Source organism: Aplysia californica, unplaced genomic scaffold (assembly GCF_000002075.1).
Source record: "Aplysia californica isolate F4 #8 unplaced genomic scaffold, AplCal3.0 scaffold00238, whole genome shotgun sequence".
In the NCBI taxonomy this organism is placed as follows: Eukaryota; Metazoa; Mollusca; class Gastropoda; order Aplysiida; family Aplysiidae; genus Aplysia; species Aplysia californica.
The window spans coordinates 64,980-80,563 of NW_004797508.1; the positions used below are offsets into that span (position 1 = coordinate 64,980).

A 15,584-nucleotide genomic window follows, 5' to 3' on the forward strand; every position below is an offset into this window, starting at 1 on the left:
TTGCACACAGGCCCTCCGAGATTTTTCGCCCTTGTCCGAGAAGGCTAGGTGTAGATCTTTCCTACCAGAAGATCAGGGGTGTGGCAGAAAGACAGTAGTAAGGAGGAGCCAAGGAGTAGCAGTAGAAAGGCTGCAGAAAGAGTCAGGAGCCCAGAGGAGGGGTCAAAGGAGGTGAGGGGGTGGGGGCAGAAAGTGGAAATAAAAGCTAGAGAGCAGGAAAGGAGGTGAAAGGAGACAATTTTAGAGAAGAAAATTTTTCTATCGCTACCAGGATTCGAACCCGGGACCTTTGAATGAGAGGCCAACACCTTAACCTGTAGGCCACGAGAGCCCCTGGTCATATAAGTGCCCAAGATTAGAGGTATTACTAGAAAGTATACCAAAAAAAGAGGAGGGATAAGGATGGTGCATTTGATAGGAAAGAAGGAGCAAACCATATCAGAGCATCCGACAATCACCCACCAACCATGACACTGACATCTTTCATACACAGTAACGAAAGGAAAAACACACCATTTTGAAAAAAACAAACTTGCATCAACAAACGTGTCACTACAAGACAGTGATCACGTATCAAGCTGGTGTAAAAGAATCAAGCATATTCCACTCAATGATATTATAGTAAAGGAATAAAAACAGCAACAACATCTACACAAAATCTTTTTGAAAATCAAAATTAAATGACAGAATAATAAACAAAAAATATCTCACTTGAATATAGCCATCTTCTCCTTCCCCCCCACCCAAGTGGTTTTCCATCAAATAGCTTCTTTTAACAACACTTCTTCCTCTTGCTTATAAGTAGCCATTTCCTTCTCCACGATCACTGAGGTCACACAGATGACCAAAGCACACATAAATATTTACCTGTACTTATCGCCATAATAGTCAATCTTGTGTCTCTTCTCTCTCTTGTCCTTAGAGGTAAGCAGGCCACAAACTTTCATCACCAGGTCACTGCCACTGAAACATACCATAAATATGTTGACCTTTTGTGTCTTGACAGATGATTTTAAAGCAGTATGCGTGTTACAGCTTTGCCTTGGTGACAGGCATAGAAGAAGAGGAGTGCCCCAGTACTACTTCTCACTCTTTAGATCTTGACTTCTGGATCAATAACAAAACAAACTGGTTTCATAGGAGATCTTGACTTCCCTGAAATGCTCCAAAGGTGAGACATCATCAATACGTTTGAAATCAAGGAAGTTGCGGGATGTGTACCACAAACACACTGTATTTCTATGACCAACATGCTTCTCATGGGAATAAACCAGTCTTTTGTTTATGCTATCAGATTCACAACTTCAACTCTTGTCCTGCGTCTGTGCCAAGATGCGAGTCTTATCAGTAGGCTAACCTATTACGTTGGATGTTCCCGGCGGGCAGCCGAGGTCACTAAGCGTATACTGTTAGAGTACAGCGAGCGGAACTGGAAATGTGAGTTTTCCCCGTGAAGGTGCGTTAATCAACTATGAAAATAATGCTCTATCTTTTATAGCTTTCTATTTATAAAGTGTTACGAACACATAAATAACCCCCCCTCATAAGCTGAAAAGACATTACGAGTAGTCACTCCCATTCGAATACCCCGTTTAGACGCTCTTGTAGTTACGAATGATCTGGGGTTTAGTTTAGTTTTAGTAGAGGTTTTACGGCGCTTGCAACTGCATAAGGTCATATGAGCGCCAGAAGATTAGAGCTGTTACAAGAGAGTAACAAACATAAAAAAGATGAAGGGGAGATAAGGACGATAGATGTTCGATAGGAAAGAAGAAGCAAACCACACCAGAGCACCCGCCAACCACCCACATCTGGGGTTTGAAAGGGGATAATATACGTCAAATTCCGAATGTTTTGCTCTCAAATTGTTCTTTTTATCTGCACAATGGTATTCGAAACTATCAAATAAGCTTATTTTTATCAGGTAATATCATTTCATATAAAATCAAGCTCATTTGAAAGATTTTGTGTAGAAAAATGGAAGTCCTGCTTCCTGACTATCCTTTCGAGCTCCTCATATCTAAGTGGGCCAATTTGTTCTATTTTCATTGGACGAACATCTACAGCTACCAACTTGGTGTGTTTTGAATGAGACGCATGCCTTGGTTACGAACCAATGCAGGCGGTTCTAGAAGTAGGCCACAAACACTCACTAACTCAAGCAGACTGACACACACACACTTGAGCTGCGGGACTACAGGACCGGTCATCACGCGGATGATGATCAGTGCGCATGCACTGAGCCAGGGTCGGACAGACACAAGGCCGGAATGAAGGCGAGGTGCCGAAATTGGCTTATCATGAAACATAAAACCGGCTCCCGCGGGACAATGGTTAAGGTCATGAGAACGAATCTTGTTCCCATCCTGAAGGGCCTCGTATTACGTCAAAAGGAAAGACACATAATACAAAGTATCCTCCTTTCACTCCAAGTGGGAATGGGTACCCAGTTAAGATAATGAAAGATTTCCTCAATATGGTCGCTTTTAAGCACATGGGGGCTATTGCGAAAAATGCTGTTTTGAGAAAATTGAAGGTAAAGCTTTTGCCCCTTATTCAGTTTCCTTAAAAGACAAGGAAAGTTTTATAACCAAACAAAGAAACACACCAATGAAACCAAACTTGTCCTATAGGTAGGGCAATGCCCACTTTTGGTGTATGTCAAGATTTGTGGAAAACCCCGAAATCTGGGTTAGCCCACTTGTCCTTAAAAGCGACCATATGTTAGTGCTGCTAGCTCATTTGGTATCATACTAAACAGCTGGCCCCCGATCGGCATTCTGAACTTGGCTGGTTTTAGAAAGTTTTTCATTTTAACATGGGATTTTCTCCTTGTGATATAGATTATGATTACTGTTGTCTTTGTCATAAGCATGCCCATGAGCCTCTCTCACCCTTCCTTCTTGTCTGGCAGAGCTGAGACAGCCTCAGCCACCTTCTTGCCAGCCTGCTGGTATGCCAGGCGCTCCATCAAATTCACATCCTCCACTGAGAGCTCTTCCTCCCGCCCGATAGGACCGAGCACCTGGCAAAAGAAGGAAGCATTGATTATACCTAATTTTAGTAGTAATAGCGCTCAACTTATAAAGATAAAATAGTGAGTTCCTCGCTTCACTGAATTGGACCCTGCACTTTAAAGAAAATATGCACTTTATTTTCCTCAGCTTATAGAGCTTCAAGTGAGTACTTGGTAGTTGCCAGTTGCCGTTTAAGGAAGTTAGTGGGAAGTTATTTGACCTTTTGCACAACTTGTCTATAGCTATAAAACATCACTTTTCCCAAAACTCTATAAGAAGTTAATTTAGTTATGGTTGTCTACATGTACAAGACATCAACACCTAGAAAAAAAACAAGACAGCTAAAAAAACTGAACACGCTGCTTATATTAATTCTTCTTAAATCTTGTAAATTAACTCACCGCCCCATTGGTGACAATCGCCTTCTCGCCGGGTCTAAGGGAAAGCACTCTGGAGGCAAACTGGCCGTGCACTTTGAGAAAGTCTGTGTTCTGAGCGCTAAGGTCAGCAATGTACTTGTCAATGTCCATGCCCTGAGGAAAGCAGAGAAAAGAAATCAGAGTTTATTCTTGCCTGATTCAAAATCAGGACAGAACCAGGAAAGACGGTACAGACCTAACCACGTGTAATATTTTCAAGAAAAATGAAACAATTAGAAATACAGGTGCTCATCAAATTAATTAAATCAAAGAAACCTACTTTTATTCATTCATTGGACAATATTTATTGAAATTTTTGGGGGGCTCAATACCCATTTGGGGCATAAAAGCCCATTTAAAAACATATATCTGTGCGCATTTTTTCCTGAAAAACGTTGATCAAAGGCATAAGAAAAGTAAATTTGACACTTTTCCTAGTACACTCAAGCTTTGGAAGTGACCAAACTGTGGCGGCCATTTTCTCGCTAATTTTACCTTTAACACCAAGCGACCCCCACCTCCTTCAGTCAAATAAATCTCGACTTTTATTCAAGACTGATGGGTTGTTGTTTTTTTCACCAAAACCAAGGCTTTAAGAATATACCAATAACTCTGTATGCCCCCAAAACTGACAAGCACCTGATTCCACCGTGTCATGACACATTATACAAACTCACATGAACCTCCAGGTCCTGCAGCGTCTTGGTGCCGGCCAGCAGGGCCTTGGCGTTGTCCTCCTTGACCAGCTTAGTGACCAGGCTCTTGGCCAGGGGCATGGGCAGTGTGCGGAGGGCCACCCACACCGCGCGGTTGATGCTGTTGTTGTCGATCTTTGTGGTCAATGAGTTGAACACCACACTCAGACGCAAGTCATTAGACACTTTCTGAGGACGTGGCCAGGTGTACAGAATGATGATGCGATGTTTGTTAAGTTAGAAGTGTTACATCCTTTTCCTTACTCTTTTTTTATTGTCAGCAAAGCCAACAACTGCAACAACATCTTTTTGTTTCAGTACACAATTCGGTCATACAGATGCAGAAGATTGGAGGTGTAACAAGAGAGTAACAAACCCCAAAAAAGAAGGAGGAGAGATAGGGATGAAAGAAAGAGCAAACTACACTAGAGCACCCGCCAACTACCTACGCAACAACATCTACAAGAAAACAACATATAAAAAATACAAACAACAACATTAAATACAATAACAACAATAAAAACCTGAACAGCAGCAGCAATGTATTTTAGACATCAGAAAAGCGAGAACTTACGGAGTAGATGAAAAAGAAAAAGGAAAAAGTGCATTAACCCTTTTTGAACCATACCAGCCTAAACCCGCCTTTCGATTATGTTGCCATACCTCTTTTTACCGGTTTTCCTGATGTAGCGCCGTACCAGCTTTTACCTTTAGTGCAGGCCTAGATAAGAATATTCCACCCGAAATTCAGATGTTGAAATTTTATGTGTTTGTATGTGAAATTTCATTGAAATACTTTGCCTAGATAGAAAGCAGGAGCAATTTCTTTGCTACACCCCCTGAACCTCTGAAAAAAGCTGAAATAATTTGGTTCTTGGAAGCCATCAGCTGGATACCATTTTGATTCTGCTATGCTGACCTGCTGACCTATTTATAATAGTGGTAAGAGGGTGAACAGGGAGCCACTGACCACATGCTTAATGGCATTGTACATAAGCTCCCTTCCATGCGAGGTTTCCAGATCGGCCACAACCCACATAGTCACTGGGCGTACAGATTCCTCTTCTGAAAAGAGAACAAACAGAATGCCTTGCATGAACTTTCCTTCTTTAAAATTGAAAAAATGTCATTCTGAAAGCAAAGAGAAACTTCTTTATATCATAATTTTTGGCTCTCTTTTTTTCTTCACCTTCATTTCAGCTCTATTTTTGTTTGTTCTTCTGCCTCTCCTTCCTTGTTTTCTTCTCTCAGTTTTATTTCTCTTTTCACTTCTTTTTCTCCACCTCCCCTTTCTTCTTCTCCTTCCTGCTTTCCTTCTTCTCCTCCTCTCCTCACCATTGTCATTTTCTTCTTACTTTTTCTTCTCTTCTCCTCTGTGTTCATCTCCTCCCCTGTCTTCTCTTTTTTCATGCTTCTCCCGACTCCTCCTCCTCCTTTTTCTCTAGGCATGAAAACGGCCTCAGAGCATTGTACCAGTCTCACCTCTCTTAGTCAAGTAGACAAGACCATCTGATATAGCCGAAGTTAAGTCCTTTGCACTCAGCTCAGCAGCAAGGGCTGGGGCTGACACCCTATCTTCTCCTGAAAGTTCCAACACAGAAAAAAACCACAATATTTATACAAATACAATTCTTGAACAATTAGTTTCACAGACTAAAAGAGTGAAATATAAATCCCTTGATATCTACAAGGGAAAAAAATATAAAACGCAGGAAAACGCTCAAGGCAGATTGCCTCAAATCACTCAGAGAACAGCTGAAAATGAGTCCAAACAATGAGTTGAATGACTCAAGATACATTCCATTAGCTTGCTGAATCCCTGTTGGGTAAACAGTTACGAGTTGGAATTAAAATTTAATATAAGAAGTTATGATTTATTTCTCTTTTCTTCAAAGCATCTGTAAACCATATTGTGCTGAAAGTTGCATATAATCTTTCCATACCACATTAGCAAATTTAACTTTTATTAAGCCACATAAAAACTTAACCCTTTCCCCACCACACAAGCAAACTGACCGGCAGATCCTGTCAAGTCAACTCTGAAAGCTGGTGGGGCCAGCACTCGTGAGTTGAGGCGGGGAAGAACGTTGTCTCTCTCCATCCACCACTCCATGATATCTGTGCGGTCATTCACCTCACCCTGGGCCAAGTCCATACATACAATTATTATTGTAATAACCATCAGCAACATCATTATCATCACTATCATAATGAGAGCATTATCATCACAGCTTCATTATCATCATCAATATTACCATGAAATATTTATCATCATTATCATCATCTTTGCCATCACAAGTCTACAGCATCATCATCTTCATCAAAACAATCATTATCATTATACCACCATTATTGTCACATTCATCATCAATTGCTGTGAAGTTTTTAAAAAATAATATTCTCCTTATATTACAAGCTGCTTTCTAAAAAAGATTATTTTTTAAATTTCCAGACGCTAAATGTCCAACATTTTCCCTGAAGAGAATTACTTGGAGATCCCGGACATCTCAACAAACATGACTATATACATTAAAGCCAGAATAATAAACCATAGACAATATGATTTTACCTGTAACTTGCTTATCACGAATTACTAGGAAAAAATTTCAAAGAGCGGGGAAGGGGGTTGCACAACAAAAAGAAAAAAAAGGGGACAAGGAGGAGGAAAAAGACAAAGCGACAAAAAGAAGACAAACCCCCATAAACACGAGTGTCTTCTGACCTTGTAGACTGCCGACTGTATAACCTGCGTCTGCTTCAAAACTTCTATGACCACGGACTCCTCGAAGTTGTCTCCAAGCTGACTTTGATCAAGAGGAACGCCGTTGATCAACACTTGCGGCATGCCACTCAGTCCAGAGCGAGATACAAAGTCGTTACCTGCCTGTGAAACGGACAATGATATGGAGATACACTGCTTTCAACAATGATTTCAATTAGTTACAATGATTATAATGAAAACTACAGGTTTTTAAAGACATTTTTCATTACTCTTATCTCGTATTTACAAGAGCGTACAAGCAGTTGGTTTGATCATATTACTGTGTGTTTGTGTGTCCATGATTGAGTGTTTGTTTACCTGAGGTTAGCCCTTGTCATTTCTGTGTTTGTGTTTAAGTCAGTAAAGAGGTTGTGTAAGTGTGTGTGTGTGTGTGTGTGTGTGTGTGTGTGTGTGTGTGTGTGTGTGTGTCTGTGTGTGTGTGTGTGTGCGCGCCCATGCATGAGAGTGTGTGTGTGTGCGCCTGTGCGTACATTCATGTATGTAAGTGCGCTTGATATAAAAAGCAGGAGAGAGAGATAAGAAGAGAGAGAGAGAGAGACAGAGACAGAGAGAGAGAGAGAGAGAGAGAGAGAGAGAGAGAGAGAGAGAGAGAGAGACAGAGAGAGAGAGACAGACAGAAAGAGAGAGAAATAGAAAGAAAAAGAAAAAAAAAAGGTATGTATTTAAAAAGAAGTACAGTCAAACCTGGGTAAGACGGCCACCCATTGTAAAGGAGAAAAGTGGCCGTATAAGACAGGTGGCCGTCTTAGGCAGGACTGATCAAGATAAAGAAAACAAACCATTCCCATCATTCTGAGGTCCCAATCGAAAGTGGCCGCATTGTTGTTGATTTTGTTGTTGTTGTTGTCGGTTTGTATTTTGTTTGTAATTTTTATTTTGTTGCTGATTTGCGCAAAGGTGACAATAAAACTAAATGTATCAGTCGAGGAAGACCGAGTGCCATGTTAAAACAAACACATGGGTCGCCACCACTCGCAGAACGAGCGACCCTTCTGTCACAAGTTCATATTGTTACTTTGTTACAGACTGGGTAAACAGTGACCACTCATCTCACTTACGATTTGTGTATGAGTTCTGGGCGGGGCTTATGGGGTATGAGGGATCACACGCTTACCTTACCAGCAGCTGAAAATTGGTACCTATTGGTCAACAGTGGGAGGGGCCTACGCGACATGATCGGTTAGAGGGACTACCTAACAAAAACGACAGGTGGTTGAATTATGACGGCTCTCCCACTACACCAGGGGCCAATGCACAATTTATGACAAAACGTAATGGAGTTACTAAGGTGGCCGTCTAAGACAGGTGTTATTGCTTAGTGTGACAGGGGTTGTGTGTTAAAATATGGTGGCCGCGGCCACGTTGGACAAGTGTCCGTTTTACACAGTTAAATTATATAGAAAAAATGCAAGGGGGGAAATGAAAAGTGGCCGTTTGTACAGGTGGCCGTCTTATAAAAGTGACCGTCAGGGCAGGTTCGACTGTATGTTTATTTTTGAGCAAGCACTTGAGTGAACACACAATCAGTTGAAATCGTACTTGTACATGCGTACAATAAAGATAAAACATTGACAACTTCTCACCTTCCGCACATCATCGTAATCATCGGACTTCCCAAACACCAAATCCTTGTCCTCCCCTGGGTACTGCAGGGCAAACTCCGCAATGACAGCGTCAGCAGTCAGCTCCGCAGTTCCAGCCTTCTCATACACCTGAGACATAGGAACACCCACATTGACTCCCTGTGTCACTGGTTTTAATCCTTCAAAATACCAATCTTATCTCAGGTCTGTCCCGCCCTGGTAGTCTCAGGACCCATTAAAAAATAAGGGTTTCAACACCCTTTCAAATCTCAGACTGTCTCTTTGAAGGAAGTGAATTGTTATGATAAAAAATAACAATGTAAAGTCTTCCATCTATAAAACTAATCTTATCATGTTAATAGGATCAGACAATAGAAAAAAAAGGATTAAAAAAACACCCCTTTCAATATTCTAACATTATCTAAATGGCAGAACCTTCAAATTTGACTTCCATCTCTAATAAGACCAAGCTAATTAAGTTGAGAGCCTTGTTTAGCTTTAGAAGTCTTACAGCATTTAAAACACAATTAGGTCAAATAAATGTCGAAGATTAGAGGTGTTACTAAAAAGTAGCATACAAGGAAAAAAAGAAGGATATATATGAACAACAGATGTTCGATAGGGAAGAAGAAACAAACCACACCATAGCACCCACCAACCACCTACGGAGAGCCATGAAAACTACTCAAACAACCCAAGTCCTAGAGAGTCTCAATGGAGATTTAAACCAGGATCATAAACACTGTAGCACAAGCATGATACCAACTGAGCTAACAGTACACCAGTTCTGAGTTTGACACACTACTAGAAACTTAGGTCAGCTGTTGGTTAGCCACAACCCGCGTATTTCTTATTTCATAAAAAAAGATTTCATTTTTAGCACGTTTGATTAATTTCAGAGCCAGACTCATAGCAGAGACCCTGCGAGAGTTTTTAAAATTAAAATAGGCCTTTATATGTTCGTAATTCACAACTAGTACACATTAAAGTGTCATTAGGAGGACAGGTGAGATATGAAAATATTTGTAGACATTTTTAAGGAAGCCCACTGTAATTTGTTAAAAACATTACAAGACAAAAATAGGATGAAAGACAGAGGCAGTTGAGGATAAAAATCTGTTGTTGCTCACGTAAATTACCATGATCTTTTAAGGGTTGCGGCTTTAATCAACAAAGCAGCCACATGTGACTCACAGAAAGACTCTCAGAGAAAACGAAATATTCCCCCTACCACGAAGGCAATATGATGCCTTCTTGACTAAACAAATGCAGATAACTGTATCCTCTTTACTCCCAAGACTTACGTCAGTGATGAAGGAAAGGCCCTTTGCTGGAGCCCCCTTGTCCATGCTCACAAAGGTGTAGGCTCGAACCAGAGCAATACCCGCATCAGTGAAGCCATCTGCCTTGGGGTCAGAATTCACCACAAACGCAATGCCCAGCCTGAGAAAAACGGTGAAAACAACAGAAAAATCATACTGATCTCCAGGAGGGTAAAAGAAAAATTTTCAACAGTTGCATACAACATATATACAAAGTATTTCTCTCTCTCTCTCTCTCTCACTCTCTCTCTATTTCTCTCCCTCCCTCCCTCTCCAAAGAAAAGTATGCAGACAAACAGATATAGCTACAAGCATGCTCGCAACACACTACATACCTCAGAGGGGCCTTGTGGACGTAGAAAGCCTCTGCCATTTTCAGCAAACTTTTACTGGTGGAATCCAGAGGATCCACAACAAACACCTGTAATAAATAAGATGCATTGTAGAGTACTACTACAACTACCACTGCCACTAATAATAACAATATTGATAATGTTAATAATAATAGTTCGGGTAATCCTACCCTGACAAGGTCTCTTACAGTCACAAACATTTTCATATTCTTGGGAAGCATACAGTACAAGCTGGCAATTTACAAACATTCTAACACTAACATGCATATCTTGTTTTGTAAGTTTTACAACACTTGCAACACAAAAAGATCATATAACTGCCATAGAATAAGGGTGTTACAAGAGATTAACATACAAAGAAACGAAGGGGAGAAAAGTACAATAGATGTTTGATAGGAAAAAATAGGCAAGTCACACCAGAACACCCACCAACCACCCACACAAAATCTTTTTGTCTGTACCGGGTATCCATTGTCACAGTGGGGAAGGTAAGTAAGAAAGTTCATAAAAAGTGTCTTACTTTATCAGGATTTGAGCCCATACCCTTTCATTTATGATTCCGGTACCCTAACCACAAGATTCTCTACATTTAGGGCCAGTCAGAACTATAATACTAATTTCACAGAATTACACATGCAAGCTCCAAAACACACGGAGAAACAAACACACTTAATCATAGACTGATCATGCAAATACACAGACTATCACTAAATCATAGACTGATTGCACAAATACACAGACTATCACTAAATCATAGACTGATTGCAAAAATACACAGACTATCACTAAATCACGGACACACACACAAAAATTAGCATGCATGCACGCACGCACACTTGCACACATGCATGCACGGGCGCACACACACACACACACACACACATGCACGCACACACACACACCATCACTAAATCAAGGACTGACCAAGTGAAAGATATTCTTTGCAATATGCCGCAGCATCCCAGGAAAAGTTGGCCTGAGAAGATCCTGAATCGAGTTTGGCCAGGTGCGATACTTCTTGTCTTGGCCCAGGTCATTCAGATACTGTCAACAGACACAATACAAGGAAAATCATAAATAAATTGCACAGGAAGCCTCAACTAAAGAAATATATTGGAGTCCACTTAAAGTGAACACGGTAAATCTGAAAACGCTAGTAAACCAAAACAAAAGAAAGTCCCCAATTTTTTTGTTCTATTTGAGCAAACTCTTTACACCGCAAACCCAGCTAAAGTGGAGATAATCTGGCGGTCTTGCAGAATTCAGTTCAAAAGGGCTCCACTGTATATCATACACTGGAATTTTGGGTATAATCCTTTTTCAACACATGTTGAACAAGTAGAACAGTACAAAAAAAGAACTCAGCATAAAGATAACTACAAAATGATAGGATAAAGTAATCGATAGCAATATCAGAATAGGCCGATGTTGTGTTTAAAATTTTCACACACAGTAAGACACCAGCAGTTGAGCGCTTCATCAATCGCACACAGAAGACCTGAGCTCCATTCCTATGTTAAAAATTTTTTTATCAAGTATCTCGGTCTTTCTGTTGAGACACTGTATACCTCACAGCCTAGATTGGCCCCGACAGGCAGGGTCAAAGCCCGCCTCAACATGATCTGAATTGTGTCGTTTATGACATAAAAACACCTGCATTTTTCAAAAACCCAGTTAGACAGCTTTACAGATGCAATCAAATAGTGTATCAGTGAATCAAAGCCATGGCTCTGTACAGACAACACAACAAAGATTTTACAGTCAGAAGAAACATTTGAAGATTAAATCTTAACATTAAGTTAAATGTCTTTCCATGAAGAATTATTACCTTCAAGATCAACAAATCCTTATGAAAGATACTCTTTGAAAAAAATGATTAAAAGAAAGAAGATAAAAGTAGAAATGTGAACAACCTTTTAAAACACCATTTAAAAATTGACCTGACCTTCAGCCACAGAGAACTGTAGACAAACCCGAAAAATTAGCACCCATATGAGATCAAGTAAAATAACATGAGAACTTCTTACCTGAATGGCCGAGTGCCTTATGTCAACAGCATAACTCATGTCGTCGCCGCCTTCTTTCAGGTCCAACTGTAAAAACTTCTGCAAGTTGTTACCCTGTGGGAGAGCAATATACACTCAAATAACCTCACACAATGAACCCAGGCACAATGGTACTGGGTGCTTTATTCTAAAGACCTAAAAATTGATAGATCCTGAGACGTGATTATCTACAAGTATTTCTAAGTTGGCAGCATCTCCATTAAACAAAATTTTGGACATACTCTTAGAACCAATCCTTGGACTCTTCAAACTAACAATAAGAAAAAGACTCATAACAGAAAAAGCAGATCTGTCATTCTCAATTTTTGTTCTCCTTAAAACTTTTCAAAGGAAATTCTTTTTCAAGATTTCTTGCATGAATGTATAATAATAATAATGGTTAAATGCATTTGTATAATGCATATCCTCGCTTGGCTGCCAGCTGTAAGCAACTTTTTAGTCTATATTATGACCAATGAGATTCGACTGAATGAAGGACATCTTCTAACAAAGAAAAAGGTGTTGGACTCGAAACTGGCAGCTTGATTCCATCCATGGTGAAAAGGAAAGTTAATTCACAGGAAAAGTAAGTGCTTATGACAAAATTCTTACCAGGATGATTCCTGCTCGAGGCAAACACCAGACTACAAACAATTATAACATATCTACACAAACGACTACACGATTCCTCAATCAAGGAAAGCAAACTTCAACTCTCACCTTGAAGCCAAGCGCATGCAAACCCTCGACAAGACGAGCCTCAGACACCATCACATCCAGCAGGGTAAACACATCGTAAATTTCCATGTCGACCGACAGACCGTTCAAATAGAGGAGAGACTCGCCTGCCCCCACATTCTGAAACTCGAATTTCTGTTGACAAAGTAGAACAAAAACATGTAAAAGCTCTTTGCTAGAGTAAGGAGAAGCACATCGATATAATAACGGCCATTTGGTGTTGGGGAAAAGTAAAAGAGAAAGATGGAAACAAAAGAGGGACATTTAAGAAGCAGCACCTACCAGAGGTGCCCTCGAACTATCTGTAAACAAGTGCAAGATGAAAATACAATTTGAATGAGTCTGGACACAGGAAAATTTCCATAGATTAGATGTAAAGATGGGCCACAGAAAGAGAAGTGAGGGTATATAATGAGTTCCAACAGTTTTCACAGATTTTGATAAATATGATGGCACATTGAAAAAGCAAATTAGATTTCGAAGAAAACCATTACTCACCTCCTTGTTCTTTTTCACTTCCCTCTTGAACTCAGTCGAGACAGCTGTACGCACCAAAGACCTACAGACGACAAAACCATTGGAAAATACAACATGGGCAGCAGGTAATGAAATGATAGCGATAGTTTTCTCACTGCTTAAATGACATGCAACAACAACAACAGTATCAACAGAACCCAACAACAACTACTTTAATTCAAACAATCAAGGGAGCTCACTCACCGAGCAAGAGTGGGAAAATTCTGACTGATATCTTGCAGGAACTGGAGGGCATCATTTGGAGGAGCAGACACGATCCTCTGGCTGGCTTGATAGCTTAGGTCTGTTGACGAGAAAAGTCATGTTGATGTAATAGAAACAGAACACCCTACTAGATACAGCAAAAGTCATTTCAAAAGGGAGAGCACTTGGCACTACTACCTGGACCACAGGCTGAGAGGAAATACTTCACAAAAGTGAGACATGTCATATAATGTCCACAAGGATTCAAATGAATACTCGTGTGTGCTATATCAAGTTCAAAACATACTGCACAACAGTAACCACCAACATGATACGTCTTCACAGATGAAACTCGTAAAAAGTAACTAATATGTCAACACCCCATACACCAAAAGATAACTGATTTTTACAACCTTCCCCTCTTACAAAATGGAGAAGGTTGAATTTTAAGCTAAAAGTCGGTTGCCATAAGAATAACAAAAACAATAATAAGACTGAACATGACAGTATACACATTTTTCACCCTTCATAGTACTTTGCATTCACTGACCACTGGAGGTCATACCGTAAGACCAGCTGGTATCATGCTGGGCAACAACACTGACCATCTTGGAGTTGCTTTGAGTTCTTTACCTTGTTTATCAGGGAAATTTTCAAGCTTCTTGGTTTGTTTGAGGAATTTTCAAGCTTTCCATCCACTTAGAAATAGATATATACACCAAATCTGGAGGTCTTGTCTTTTAAACGACCTAACATAATTTATGCGCGGTTAAATGAAACCCTAACATACCAATGGACCATGGGAGTCAATAACTCATTGAGAGCAGAACTCACCCTGAAGCTGCCAGACCTTGAAAGGAGTTAGTTCTGTGGCAGAATCCATGAGATGGTTTCGGAACTCTTTCAGCTCCGCTTTCAAATCAGGGTGGAGTTCTCTGGAAAGACATAAAAGCAAAGTTAAAAACAACATAATTTAACTCCCTGAGAATAATGTGATTATTGGTTACATTAGCAAAAACATAGTAAATTTAACATAACTGACATCTAAGAAGATCTATACATTACATGACTCATCTTATAAATGTATAATTAATTATTTTCAACCAGTACATCCTCTTTGGCACTGGAATTCAGTTAAACAAAAAAATACCTAACTTTAGTCATGTCAATTGCATACTTCATCACTACTAAACAAACTCACAAGAGACAACAAAACTGAAAGACAGAAACAATAAAGTCGCAGTTTTATACCATCATCATCATTATTATTATTATTACGTGGGACGCTCAATGTTAAAAACAATCAGGAAACGACAAATGCAGTTTTAGCGACACCTGAATAGACATAAGGGTCTTGAACATCTAGCTCTCACTGGCAAAACTGAGGGCAAGCGAAGCAGGGGTAGGCCCAGAACAACATACTTAGGGAACCTAAACAAATGGGTAACAGGGAAGGATCAGGAAAACGTAGCTTTTTTTAGAACATCCGAGCAAAGGAATGAATGGAGAACCATGACCGCCGATGTCTGTCGCAGTTCTGGCACTGGATGATGATCATTATTATAATTATTATTGTAATTGCTATTATTATTGTAACTATAATTACTCTTTTATCTATACATCATACATTTTTACACCTGTTGTCATTCAAAAGAACTAAATGTCAAACTCCAAGAGCTTACTTCAGCTTTGAAAAGACAATGCCATCCACCTCCTCACCGTCATCTTCATCGTCTGATGCATCAGAGTCCCCACCACCTGAAACGGCAAACATACGATTCAAGAAACAATAAAAACACGATTATTGGAGTACCCTTTCAATACTTTCTTTTAAACAAACTACAAACTATATATTATGATAAGCACATGTAAATCTCTTTATACTCACATATCGACTACTCAGCATAAGG

At 39.9% G+C, this 15,584-nt stretch overlaps 1 protein-coding gene across 2 annotated transcripts in view; it reads right to left on the reverse strand.

Moving 5' to 3' along the window:
* Nucleotides 1–15,584, reverse strand: part of LOC101845004 (UDP-glucose:glycoprotein glucosyltransferase 1) — a 51,008-nt gene that overhangs the window by 22,605 nt on the left and 12,819 nt on the right. For both annotated transcript variants that reach the window (XM_005100158.3, XM_035970220.1), the window contains exons 8-25: nucleotides 15,357–15,432; nucleotides 14,509–14,609; nucleotides 13,675–13,774; nucleotides 13,453–13,513; nucleotides 12,937–13,089; nucleotides 12,199–12,291; nucleotides 11,096–11,215; nucleotides 10,154–10,239; nucleotides 9,801–9,939; nucleotides 8,497–8,625; nucleotides 6,854–7,015; nucleotides 6,148–6,271; nucleotides 5,614–5,712; nucleotides 5,102–5,196; nucleotides 4,114–4,320; nucleotides 3,419–3,550; nucleotides 2,895–3,025; nucleotides 868–963 (exon numbers count right to left, since the gene is read on the reverse strand). In XM_005100158.3, the coding sequence (XP_005100215.1) occupies nucleotides 868–963; nucleotides 2,895–3,025; nucleotides 3,419–3,550; nucleotides 4,114–4,320; nucleotides 5,102–5,196; nucleotides 5,614–5,712; nucleotides 6,148–6,271; nucleotides 6,854–7,015; nucleotides 8,497–8,625; nucleotides 9,801–9,939; nucleotides 10,154–10,239; nucleotides 11,096–11,215; nucleotides 12,199–12,291; nucleotides 12,937–13,089; nucleotides 13,453–13,513; nucleotides 13,675–13,774; nucleotides 14,509–14,609; nucleotides 15,357–15,432 (2,104 nt within the window). The remainder of the gene's footprint in view (nucleotides 1–867; nucleotides 964–2,894; nucleotides 3,026–3,418; nucleotides 3,551–4,113; nucleotides 4,321–5,101; nucleotides 5,197–5,613; nucleotides 5,713–6,147; nucleotides 6,272–6,853; nucleotides 7,016–8,496; nucleotides 8,626–9,800; nucleotides 9,940–10,153; nucleotides 10,240–11,095; nucleotides 11,216–12,198; nucleotides 12,292–12,936; nucleotides 13,090–13,452; nucleotides 13,514–13,674; nucleotides 13,775–14,508; nucleotides 14,610–15,356; nucleotides 15,433–15,584) is intronic.